Source organism: Budorcas taxicolor, chromosome 9, assembly GCF_023091745.1.
Source record: "Budorcas taxicolor isolate Tak-1 chromosome 9, Takin1.1, whole genome shotgun sequence".
In the NCBI taxonomy this organism is placed as follows: Eukaryota; Metazoa; Chordata; class Mammalia; order Artiodactyla; family Bovidae; genus Budorcas; species Budorcas taxicolor.
The window spans coordinates 25802117-25814684 of record NC_068918.1 but is presented as its reverse complement, the minus strand read 5'-3'; the positions used below and the strand labels follow the sequence as shown (position 1 = coordinate 25814684).

Here is a 12568-nt window from a genome sequence, read left to right as displayed (position 1 = left end):
TGGCCTGAACAACAGCAATGTTTCATGAATAAAGGAAGGAATTTAGTTACTACCAGCTATCTAAAAATTAAGTTAATTAAAATTAAATGTTATTTTAAAATATTTCAGAGTTAGCATCCAAATAAATAGGTTGTCCTGATAATTATAAACCAGTAGTAACTTCAGGAAGCTGAAGCTATAAGCCAAGCCAATATACGAGAAAAGTCTATAGCCATAGATATTTAGTCTATATCCACAGCTTAATAAAACTATGGAAAGTTGTGGCAATTGATATTGTTTCTATAGAGAATGCAATGTACAATATCTAGAAACTATCTTTATATAGTGAATTTTATATCATTTCATCCATTTTCCCAACAAGAAGAGATAAATACACCAACTGTGTAGGTGGTATGCCTCTTTTTCATTACCATAAGTAAATGAAATAAACAGACTCTCTTAGACTAGACTATATAATATGTAGAATTCATGCTTGCTATCTTACAAGGAGTTATTTGTATGTGAAATCTTGTGGACTTGATATTGAAAATGTGTGATTTACAAGCAAAGAAAAAACAGCTTTAAATCTTAGTGCCCTGCATTTCAAATTTCTGGCTGATTTATAAGCCTTTTAAATCCCATGCTATTAAGAAATTCAAAATTTATATGGCTATATATATTTAGCTAATATTAACTCCTCAGCCAGCCAGCCTGTGGCATTTTGCATGCTTTTCTTCACTTTTTCCGTCTGTATTTTTTCTCATCTAGCTTTTTCAGAAATGTTATTCCTATTTCTGTCACACTGTCGCCTTTTAGTCTGTCTTGCAAGAATGTAACATCAGCCGCCAAATGAACCTAGGAAAAGAAAAAAAAAAAATGGGCTTATATCATTCAGCTTTTTAAAAAACTCTTAAATTTTTCTATTTTTCAGTTTGATAAACCCCATAAAGAGCTCACTTTCCTTGTGGAATGATAATAAAGGGCTTGTTCTGTTGGTGAAGGGCCCTTTACTGTGTGTCCTCCATTGATGGTCTGGCTGTGGTCAGCTCTGTGTGTGAGTCTGCAAAGAGAAGGGTGGTCCAGGACAGGCTCAAATCATCCTGGCTGATTCTCAGGCAAGCCCAGAATGAGGGCCTGTTTTTGCTCACAGTATAGGTCTAAACTATGGATCTATCTCAAGAACACAAATTCCCAACTCAGTGATGGCCTTGACCCAATGTGCCTTGCCAAAGAGAACTTCCAAGGAGAAATGGCTTCTTAAATGATTCTCCAGCTAACTTGCTATAAGTCATTCTGTCATTAGCTCAATAACATAATCACTTTTCCTAACAACATTTAGCAATCACTTACGGCTTTTTGAGAACTATGAAACAACACCAACTAAATAAATTATAAGTATAAAATTAAACCTGGAAATTGTGGACTTGAATATTTGATACCCAGGCCTTCTTTTCCACAATAAAGCATTTCTTATTTCTCAGACATTGAAGTAAACCCTTAGGGCTTACTTCTCTATTCGTTAAAATACACTCACAAAAGAGCAGCATATTGCAGACCTACCCTCAACAGAGTGCCTTTTCAGTTATTTTAAGTCACAGGAATAGATAAGATAAATAAGAAAAAAAACCTAGTAAAAGCAAATAAGTGAAAAAGCCTGAGTCTACTAATTAATATTTATTGAGATCTGACTCGTTCCCCTCTCTTACTAAGAATTCCATGGTCAACCAGCTTGCCTTTGTTAAACTGTAGACTAAAAGAGGAGAGTGAAAAAGTTGGCTTAAAGCTCAACATTCAGAAAACGAAGATCATGGCATCTGGTCCCATCACTTCATGGGAAATAGATGGGAAAACAGTGGAAACAGTGTCAGACTTTATTTTTGGGGGCTCCAAAATCACTGCAGATGGTGATTGCAGCCGTGAAATTAAAAGACACTTACTCCTTGGAAGAAAAGTTATGACCAACCTAGATAGTATATTCAAAAGCAGAGACATTACTTTGCCGACTAAGGTCCGTCTAGTCAAGGCTATGGTTTTTCCAGTGGTCATGTATGGATGTGAGAGTTGGACTGTGAAGAAGGCTGAGTGCCGAAGAATTGATGCTTTTGAACTGTGGTGTTGGAGAAGACTCTTGAGAGTCCCTTGGACTGCAAGGAGATCCAACCAGTCCATTCTGAAGGAGATCAGCCCTGGGATTTCTTTGGAAGGAATCATGCTAAAGCTAAAGCTGAAGGTCCAGTACTTTGGCCACCTCATGCGAAGAGCTGATTCATTGGAAAAGACTCTGATGCTGGGAGGGATTGGGGGCAGGAGGAGAAGGGGACGACAGAGGATGAGATGGCTGGATGGCATCACTGACTCGATGGACGTGAGTCTGAGTGAACTCTGGGAGATGGTGATGGACAGGGAGGCCTGGCGTGCTGTGATTCATGGGGTTGCAAAGAGTCGGACATGACTGAGCGACTGAACTGAACTGAACTGATGGTGTGACAAATTATTTGCTGTCTGAGTGCAAAAAAACATACCTTTGTGATGCCCATCACCCAGTAAAAGGATGTACACTGCACTTTGAAATATGGAAGTTAAATGCACTCTCATTTTTTTCTCATAAGATCTTTCTTGTATTAGTCATAATTTAACTGAAAACCAATTAAAATAATAAGAAGACTACATTGAAATTATTTGGGTATATGGGACCGCATGAGGTCTGATACATATATGTCATTCAGCACGTATAATCAATTATCCATGAAAACTGAAGAGATTTCTTTATCCTATTTTGGACTTGATTTTTTCTCTATCTATATGCAATTCACACTGAATTAATTCAACTTCTTTGTCCCTTGCATGAAACATTTTTTGTATGCTTTTGGACATAGTTCTCCTTTTACCTGGAATATTATTTTCCCCTTAGCCCAAGATCTTCATGTAACTGCTTTGTCATCTTTCAAATGTCAGCCCACAGTCTGACTAGGAAGGCTTTCCTCTCCCCACGCCTGTTCCACCCCAGGTCCTCCCATGACCCTGAGTCATTCATTTGCCTTCTATACTGGACAAAAGACTCTTGAAGGGCAACAACTGTGTCTTGTTTTTCTCTGTATGCTCAATGGCTGATCGCTATCTTAGTTAAATCAATGAATGATTAGATCAGATTTGTTTTAATTAAGCCTCCAGCAGCCCCCAGTGACCCCACCTCCTATCATTCAAGTAGTTCCCTCCAAAGTCCAGCAGAATTGACAGCACCTGTGGTGTTTAGAGCACTACAGAAACCTCTGTGACAAGGAACTTCAGGAAGCCTCTAGCCAGCTGTGAGCAAGGCACCAAGGCCAGTGAGTGAGCTTGGAAGTAAATTCCCAGCCTCAGTCAAGTCTTCAGAGACTGCGGCTCCAACCAACTGCTTGACTGCCTGTGCGCTACACTGTGAAAGGCTTTGAACCATGGCCACCTAGGGAGGCGGTCCCAGGTTTCCAGTCCTCAGAAACTGTGTGAGATAATAAATGTTTGTTGTTGTGAGCAGCTACCTTTGAGGGTAGTTAGTTAGCCAGCACTAGGTAACGAATGCTGTGCCGTGCTTAGTCGCTCAATCGTGCCCAGCTCTTTGCGACCCCATGGACTGTAGCCTGCCAGGCTTCTCTGTCCATGGGATTATTCACGCAAGAATACTGGAGTGGGTTGCCATGCCCTCCTCCAGGGGATCTTCCCAACCCAGGGATTGAACCCAGGTTTCTCGCATTACAGGCAGATTCTTTACCATCTGAGCTACCTAAGAAGCCCAAGAATAGTAGAGCGGGTAGCCTATTCCTTCTCCAGGGGATCTTCCCAATCCAGGAATTGAACCAGGGTCTCCTGCATTGCAGGTGGATTCCTGACCAGCTAACTACCAGGGAAGCCCAGATAATGACTGTTCAGTTCAGTTCAGTCGCTCCGTCGTGTCCAACTCTTTGCAACCCCATGAATCGCAGCACGCCAGGCCTCCCTGTCCATCACCAACTCCCAGAGTTCACTCAGACTCACGTCCATCGAGTCCGTGATGCCATCCAGCCATCTCATCCTCTGTCGTCCCCTTCTCCTCCTGCCCCCAATCCCTCCCAGCATCAGAGTCTTTTCCAATGAGTCAGCTCTTCGCATGAGGTGGCCAAAGTACTGGAGTTTCAGCTTTAGCATCATTTCTTCCAAACCCTGGCAAAATAAAGTATGTGCCTTACCATTTCCAGGGCCCCTCTGATAATCCCACAGAGTAAGTTGCAGTAGCACAGAGAAGACCGCCCAGTGGGGAGCTCTTCCACAAACTCCACCAGAGGATTCTTGTCTAGAATCAAGGAAAATTCATTTCTGCTTGCGTTGTTACACGTCACAGTTGGTGTAATTCCTAAGTACATCTTGAAAGCAACCTAGCAAACAGGGAAAAAAAATATCACAAAACTTGGCCTGGAATAAATAACTATTAGTGGAGAAGGAAATGGCAATCTACTCCAGTATTCTTGCCTGGGAAATGCCCTGGACAGAGGAGCCTGATGGGCTAGAGCCCATGGGGTCGCACAAGAGATACCGCTTAATGACTAAACAATAACAGCAAAGTGGCTGAACTGCGTTGTTGTACAGGAGAAACCAACACAATATTGTAATGCAGTTTTCCTCTGATTAAAGAATAAATAAAGAAAAATAAAGAACTGCTAGTAAGACACCCAAATACCACTCCAGGCACAATTGTTAAGCTTCTGGAGTTCATAGTCAGAAAGCCTGAGTTCACACTCAGCTTTGAAATTTACTGACCTTACAACATGTACAGTTCTTAAACTTTTTTCATGGAATCTCCTAAAGTATTCGTTTTCTGTGGAAACACTATGGTTTATGAAACACAAAGTTAAGGCAGTATTTTTGGAAAAAAACTTTTTCAAAAAAAAATATTCCTTAGAAGGGTAAGAAATTAAAATATTACTCATCGGCAGCATACTAGCATAATATTTGTCACATGAGCCCAGCAAAGTCTTCTGAATTAGAAGGGACCCAAGACACATGTGCCAAAAAGGAAGGTGACAGAGTTGGGGACAGAGGGGGTCGAGGAAGATTAAACCAAAGAGTATGCTTTGGGAAGTGGAGGCAGTCACATCACCAAGAATAACGTCTCTGAGAAGCAGCAAGGGCCAGTGGTGGCAGGCACATAAGTGGGTCATTAAGTAGCTTTTCAAGAAAGTTCGCTGTTTTAAACAGCTTAAAGAATTTTACAATGTAGAGATAGAGGAAACCTTGGGGACTATTTCTTTTTACCTCCAGTTTCACAAACGAGTAAATTGGGATTCAGAGAAGTAAAACGACATGGCTAAGATTACACTATCACTTAGTTCCTTGGCTTCTAGTCCAAGTGACTTTCTTGTCACAAAATATACAGACCTGGAAACTGAGGTTTATTAATGGAAATTTGTCAGCTTGATTGTTGTTGTCTTTCAAGTGGTTTCATTAATTTTCATATTAAAAGCAGTGTATTCAATACTAAAAGCTGTGTAGAAGCAAAGTGCGGAGAAGGCAATGGCACCCCACTCCAGTACTCTTGCCTGGAAAATCCCATGGACAGAAGAGCCTGGTGGGCTGCAGTCCATGAGGTCGCTAAAATTTGGACACAACCGAGCGACTTCATTTTCACTTTTCACTTTCATGCATTGGAGAAGGACATGGCAACCCACTCCAGTGTTCTTGCCTGGAGAATCCCAGGGACAGAGGAGCCTGGTAGGAGGCCATCTATAGGGTCACACAGAGTCGGACACTACTGAAGTGACTTAGCAGCAGCAGCAGCAGAAGCAAAGTGAAGACAATCTCCTTAAATTATACATGATTAGAAGTACTAAAGGCTCATGATTCAGTGAGCACCGCCTGCCTAGCATAGTGCCTGGCACACAGTGAAATTCAACAACGATTCGAAAAATGAATTATTGAATAGGCATTCATTCTGTGTTTGACATCATCTTTACACCCAGAATACAAAATTTATTAAGATGTAGTTCCTGTTTTATAAGAGCTTACAGTTAAAAAGGAGCTATAGATATTAAATAAATAACTGCAAAATTACGATAAGCTCCACAAGTACAATGTTGTATATTAGGAAGTAACCCTTGAAATATTTACAGAGGAAGAAGCTTCTACACTGTTTATGAATACTGAGCGAGTGTTTGCCAGGTAGACAAGGTCAGGTGTGTGTGTATGTGGGCATGGGGTCGGGGGGATGTTTCAGATAGAAGGAACATGTCAAGGGCACAGAATACCATGATGAGGTTCATGGAAAGTTCGCTTTCATCAACTTGTGGGCAACAGGGAGCCCCAAAGATGTGAGCAGGCTAGGGAGGAAATGGATTTCTATATTAGAGGGATCTCCTTCGTGTCAGCATAGAGGACGAATTTAAGGTTGAGAACGGGGGTAGGCATGAAGTCAAAGGCAGAAATTCCAATCAAGAGGTTACTACGATAGCCTAGGAAAAAATGATGAGGACCCTTCTCACTTTGTCTTTAACTCAAAACTCAAACTCTCCCTGAACTTTTCCATATAAATTTCAAACAGCCCAAATCCAAACATTTGATAAAGTCACAGATCAGTTAAAGAGGATGTAAAATAAAGCTTCCAGATCTTAAGTCAAAGTAGCAAAAGTTTTAAGTAACAAGAAAAAAATACCATCATGAAAGTCTAGGCTAGGAGACTTGATTTGGCTTCCAACCAATTGGCTGAAACCCGACTTCTGCTAATGTTTATTCCTTTGGATGGAAAATTCCTAAACTATTATTATCTGTAATAGTCGGAATTTCTTTCTGATTCTCAATCCAAGCCACATGGAAATAACATAAAAGAGGGGGCTATTCACTGTGAATTTACTCTGATTCTCAGTGTTTTGGTCCAGTTTCATGGCCCTAACATCCACCAGTAGGAGGCATTATCTGAACACTGTTGGGAAATATTCATTCCTAGGGAATGACACTGTTTCCTTATCTGGCTGAATTCAGTCTGAGAAGGAGGACTGTTGTTTCTAATGAAGAAAGAGCTCCACCCTCGGCCACTGCACAGCGGCTCTGCCAACAAAGAAGAGCAAAGCGTTTTCCCTCTGCGTATCTCCAACATGGATGCTTTTCAGGGGTTTTTAAAATTCATCCTCAACCAGAAAACTGTCATCGGCTACAGCTTCCTGGCTCTGCTGACCGTGGGGGGTGAGCGTCTCTTTTCACTCGTGGCTTTCAAGTGTCCCTGCGGCACTGAGAATGTGATCTACGGGCTGGCTTTCCTGTTTGCTCCCGCCTGGGTGTTACTGATCCTGGGGTTCTTTCTGAACAACAGGTCATGGAGACTCTTCACAGGCTGCTGTGTGAATCCCAGGAAAATCTTCCCCAGGGGCCACAACTGCCGCTTCTTCTCCGTCCTCGGGCAGATCATCCTGAGTTCATTGGTGGCCCCCGTGATGTGGCTGTCTGTGGCTTTGCTCAATGGGACTTTTTATGAATGTGCAATGAGCGGGACCCAAAGTCCAAGACTCCTCGATCTGATTTGCAAAGGCAAGCCTGAAGAGTGCTGGAAAGAACTTTACAAAGTATCTTGCGGAAAAACCAGCATGACCCCCACAGACAACGAAGAACTGAAATTGTCGCTGCAAGCCCAGTCTCAGGTAAGAAGGGACAAAGGTGCCTTTCCCCTACACCTCCTGCCCCCCAGCGTGAGCTTGAAGTATTCTCTCTGTACTCCATTCAGCCAGGGTAGAGCCTGAATCCTGAAACTCTGAAATTCTGAATTCTGAAACTCTGGAGATTGAAATGTGGTGCAGCGTTAAGACAGTCTCAGGAAAAGCTTTTCAGAGGTTGGATGGCTAATAAAATTGCAGATTGGATTGTCTTTTCCACCTCCGAAAAGAAAATCTCCTCTTGAGTTAGACATCTGTAAATACTTAAGTACTTTAAAACAATTTCTCTGGGTTGACTTTGTAAATGATGCATGACACTAACTCATTATAAAGTGTTAATGGCAGAGCTGTAATTAGAAATTACTGCCTTCTATTAATTATTTTCAAACTGGTTTTTCAGAGAAACACACACATACATACATAGCATACATCCATTAAAATACATCTGAACCAAATGAGCTAATACTTCTCAAAGTTGCACATCATATAATTAGTATAGAGATTCTCTTGCGTGATTTCTGACAACTGCTATCTCTATGTGTAAATATTGTTAAGATGGAAAATAATTTCCTGTATAAAATAGGGTGTTGGCAGACTTCAAATAGCCTCCAGTGAAACAGGACCATATTCTCCAGGGAGTTTTCCTCCTACGGTCTGTGCTCTATAGCTAAAAAGTTCTTCTTACATTACTTTAGGAGCTCAACATTTGGGGCATTGTTTTATTTAACAGAAGGAAATTGTAGCTTTACCTAACTGATACAAGGAAGTAGCTTGTCATTCTTTCAGGGATGTGAGCACAAATCCAGATGTGAGCCTGGCCCTGGCCTCAGGAAAAGACTGAATTCCTACTTGTGAGGAGCAGGAATGACATTCCACAAATCAAAACAAGCAATAGGAGTAGATAAACAGGTCCACACTCTGTCAGGAAGGCTATTTGTTTAAGAATAAATGCGCTGAAAATACTGAGACTTTACTCTTTTTTTTTTCAATATAGACTGGCCTTTTCAACAACACATCAAAGCAAAATTTGTTCCCAAACTGGTTGGCAATATATTCAGATTCTCTTCATAAACTAATAAGCCTCCCCCCACAAAACCTTTTGTTTAATGCATAAAGCACATTTTAGACAAAATTTAGACAAAAAAAAAAGCTCCCCCACGAAACCTTTTGTTTAATGCATAAAGCACATTTTAGACAAAAACATGCCAGGCTGCCAAACATCTTCCTTCTTTTGCTGAACGAAGGTCTTAATTACAAATGTGATGATGCAATGAGTGATTTATGATTTGTGTCCTTGGGTACCAGGCTCCATTCAGGTGGCAGCGGATCCAAACACTTACCACTGGGTAGCTTTTCCTTCTCTAAATACAGGCATAAGGAAATCATTCCTGTCCTGCCACAGCTGAGCCTGGGCACACTGACCTATTTACTTTTCAGAGGAATGAGAAGGGCCTGGGGCTGATTCCTTAGGGGACGACGCATAAGAGATGCGGACAAAGGGAGCTGTATCACAGCAGGTGCTGACCGCAGTGCTTCCTAGAGGCAGGAGCAGCAAACAGTCCGGACCCACAGCTGGGTATGTGGGTGGGGGTGGAAAAAGTGCCATGTGTATAGGTGGGGCAGAGGAACGAAATCCAGCTGGGTGGCTGTCCGTCCTTTGGGTAGGTAGAGTAGTGGCAAGAACTCCACCTTGGAGTTGCGTAGCCTGGGGTTTGAATCCTGATTCTACCGCTCACCAGCTATGTGACCCAGAGCTACTGTTTGACCCCTGAGAGCCCCAGTGTCCTCATAGTTGGGGGTAATAACACCTACCCTTGGAAGTACAGAGATGATAGACATAAATGGGCATAAAACTGCTGGCACACAGTGAGTATTTTAAACTGGTGAGAAAAATGCCAAGGTTTGAAGAAGACACATACAGAATGGTGTATTATTGAGGGCTGGGGTGGGACCATCCATCATGTCTAGTTAGATCCTGGGTACCACGAATTAGTGAAGAACAAGAGGGCTCAGTGCTCAGGACTCAAGTGAAAGCAAGTTGATGCTAAGTCCTCGCAATGAGAGGAGGAGGGCCTGAAGCTGATTAAACAGTGAATAACTCAGCAGAATTGGTTTAGATACTGAAATGAGAAAGCCTACAGGCCTACAGGAGGATGGGCTGTGTGGAAAAAAGATAGAGGTTAGAGAAAAGAGGAAGATCTGATGTAGCCAACCACAAGTGACTAAAGTAAATATAAGCACTGTCGCACGATGGGAGTGGTATCTCATTTCTTAATCACATCAGAAAGATACCCTATGTTCAGTAATGCCTTTACCTAGACATGGATACGATTGAAAAATAGCAGCCCGTGCTAATGGCTGATACTTACTGAGACATGTGGATTTCTACATCACCTCATTTTAATCCTCGAATTTACATTCTGAGGAGGGTAACCCCTACTTTACAACTGAGGAATCAGAGGCACAGAGAATACCTGTAAAAAAGTGAAAGTTGAGATTTAAACCCAACTGATGCCAACCCAGAGCTGGCACTCATGTGGGGTCTGAGACCCTGTACAATGACCTCCGCAGTCTGAGTCAGAGTTTGGAAACCATCGGTTTCCAAATAAACATTGGAACTTATTTGTTCTATTATGATCAGCATGGGTTCATTTGCAGATTGTTATTTTTATGTTCAAATAGGCCCATCTGCTGAGAAATACTAAGGGCCATTTAACCAAAATATTAAGAGAAACTTGGAAAGAGCTTTGTTAGTTGTTCACATATGAAATTAACTCATATTGTGAAAAACATTGGGTTGGCCAAAAAATTCATTCTGGTTTTTTGTTTTTTTTTTTTTGGGGACATCATATCCTTTCAATGTGTTATTTTTGAGAACTGATGTCCAAAAGTTCTTTTATTCCCCCTTGCCTTTTACGCAAGCGTCCAGTTCTTATAGCTTCAGTTTCCTTATTGTGCTACATTTGTCTTGCTTTATAGTGAGATAGGATACGGTAATGAGTGATGATACCTCTCTCAGGGTGGGTCTGCGGTTCTCTGCAAACAATGTAACGTGGGAAAAATCAGTCACTGGTCACGAATATCCATGTATCAACGCCTGAAGATACTCCACTAAGGAGCTAGTAATATGCTCACACACAGAATTCTTTCCTTTAAAGCTAGTACTATATGAGGGCTTGGTTCTTCCAGTTCTTGGATAATCTATATTTTTGCTCCTTTCCATTTGCCTGCCTTCTGGGTATTTCTTTGCATACCAGCAATGGTGGGTAGGATGGAGAACAGAGGTTAGGTAAACCCTAACTTTATTTGATTAAAAAAAAAAACACAAAGAACAAAACTTGTTAATAATTAAGATGACGGAAGTCAACTGAGGTCTGCTATTAAATTAGCCATACACTTCCCAATAACACTACCCCGTCTCCTTGAGAAGTGGCTTTGCTTTTGCTGTGCTCAGTATTTCTTTCTTTCTAAGATTCTAGGATGGTTCCTGATTTGTTCCGCATCTTTCTTCTCTCTGCTCACCACGTGTTATACTCGCTGCCGATCTAAAGTTAGTTACCTTCAGCTGAGTTTTTGGAAGACGTATGCACAGAAGGAGAAGGAGCAGTTGGAAAACACATTCGTGGACTACGCCAAAAAGCTGAGTGAGAGAAACCTGAAATGCTTCTTGGAAAACAAGAGGCCAGATGTCTTCCCCATGCCCACCTTTGCGGCCTGGGAGGCTGCTTCGGAGCTCCATTCCTTCCACCAAAATCGGCCACACTACAGCACCCTCCACAGGGTGGTAGAGGATGGTCTGGACCTTCGCCCGGAGGATGAGGAGACCACAATGATGCTTATGGGTACCGCCCAAAACGTGCAGCTCACCCACCATCACTGACTCACGGGGTCCAGACGCCTTCCTCCTGCATCAACAGCTACCTGAGTACCTCCGTGTTTTCTTCCGTTTAGTATTTCTTAATCAGACAATAACACAAAGGCAAGCAGCTTTTGAGACAGGACAAAGGTTTCGCGTACTCCAAGTGCTGCTGAGTGACTGGCCAAAGATGGTGACAATGGTGCTCTTGTATTGGTTGGGGGTTGGGAGTCGGGCTCAGGGGCTTCAGGTTCTAAGATCTGATGACTGACAGACCCATGCGAGAAGTTCTGCCACTCTCTGTAAATACAGTCACGGAATCCAGGGGCAGCAGTGGTGACTTGTGAGTGAGCGCGGTCCCCCTAACAGACTTCTGTTATTAACAGACTCTCCACTTCCACACAGCGGGATCTGCGGTGTAGTTGGTAGAAATCCTCGTAGTAAATCTATCTTACTACCTTCCAAGGATGTAATGAAATGCTACCATTTAAAATTCATTTCCTTGGAATCTGAAGACATCAGTTCTCAAATATAACACATTGAAAGGATATGATGCCAAACATTCAGCGCTTTTCCCATGTTTCCACTATGCATTGAAAGTAGACCCCTGGAGTCAGAGCTGTATCATGACTCTTGTGGGCTCTAAGCACTTTTGCCTTCATGGGCTGATTTCTACATTAAAAAATACACATGTACACATACTCACAAGCACACACACCCCTATACTTATTACTATTGATATAAAGGCATATATTAATATTGTATAGGGCTGCTCAGATGGCTCAGAGGCAAAGAATCTGTCTGCAATGCGGGAGGCCCAGGTTCAATCCCTAGGTCAGGAAGATCCCCTGGAGAAGGAAATGGCAACCCACTCCAGTATTCTTGCTTGGGAAATCCCATGGACAGAGACGCCTACGCCTGGCAGGCTACAGTCCATAGGGACACAAAAGAGTTGGACATGACTAAACAGCAACAACAATATTAATGTTGTATGTTAGAACTTTTTTTCAACCTTGAAGTTCATTTATTACCTTGTGACTGTATAAGAAACTGAAAACACTTTAGTGGGCTCCTACAGAATGCA

General features: G+C 42.1%; 2 protein-coding genes across 2 annotated transcripts in view; one reads left to right on the top strand and one right to left on the bottom strand.

Moving 5' to 3' along the window:
- Nucleotides 1–714: 714 nt before the first annotated feature.
- Nucleotides 715–12568, bottom strand: part of TRAPPC3L (trafficking protein particle complex subunit 3L) — a 38550-nt gene continuing 26696 nt past the window's right edge. The window contains exons 4-5 of the mRNA XM_052645894.1: nucleotides 4182–4367; nucleotides 715–834 (exon numbers count right to left, since the gene is read on the bottom strand). Of these exons, the coding sequence (XP_052501854.1) occupies nucleotides 715–834; nucleotides 4182–4367 (306 nt within the window). The remainder of the gene's footprint in view (nucleotides 835–4181; nucleotides 4368–12568) is intronic.
- On the top strand, nucleotides 7077–11508 carry CALHM5 (calcium homeostasis modulator family member 5). The gene is made up of 2 exons (XM_052645893.1): nucleotides 7077–7616; nucleotides 11101–11508. The coding sequence occupies exons 1-2, from the start codon at nucleotides 7077–7079 to the stop codon at nucleotides 11506–11508; spliced, it is 948 nt and encodes a 315-aa protein (XP_052501853.1).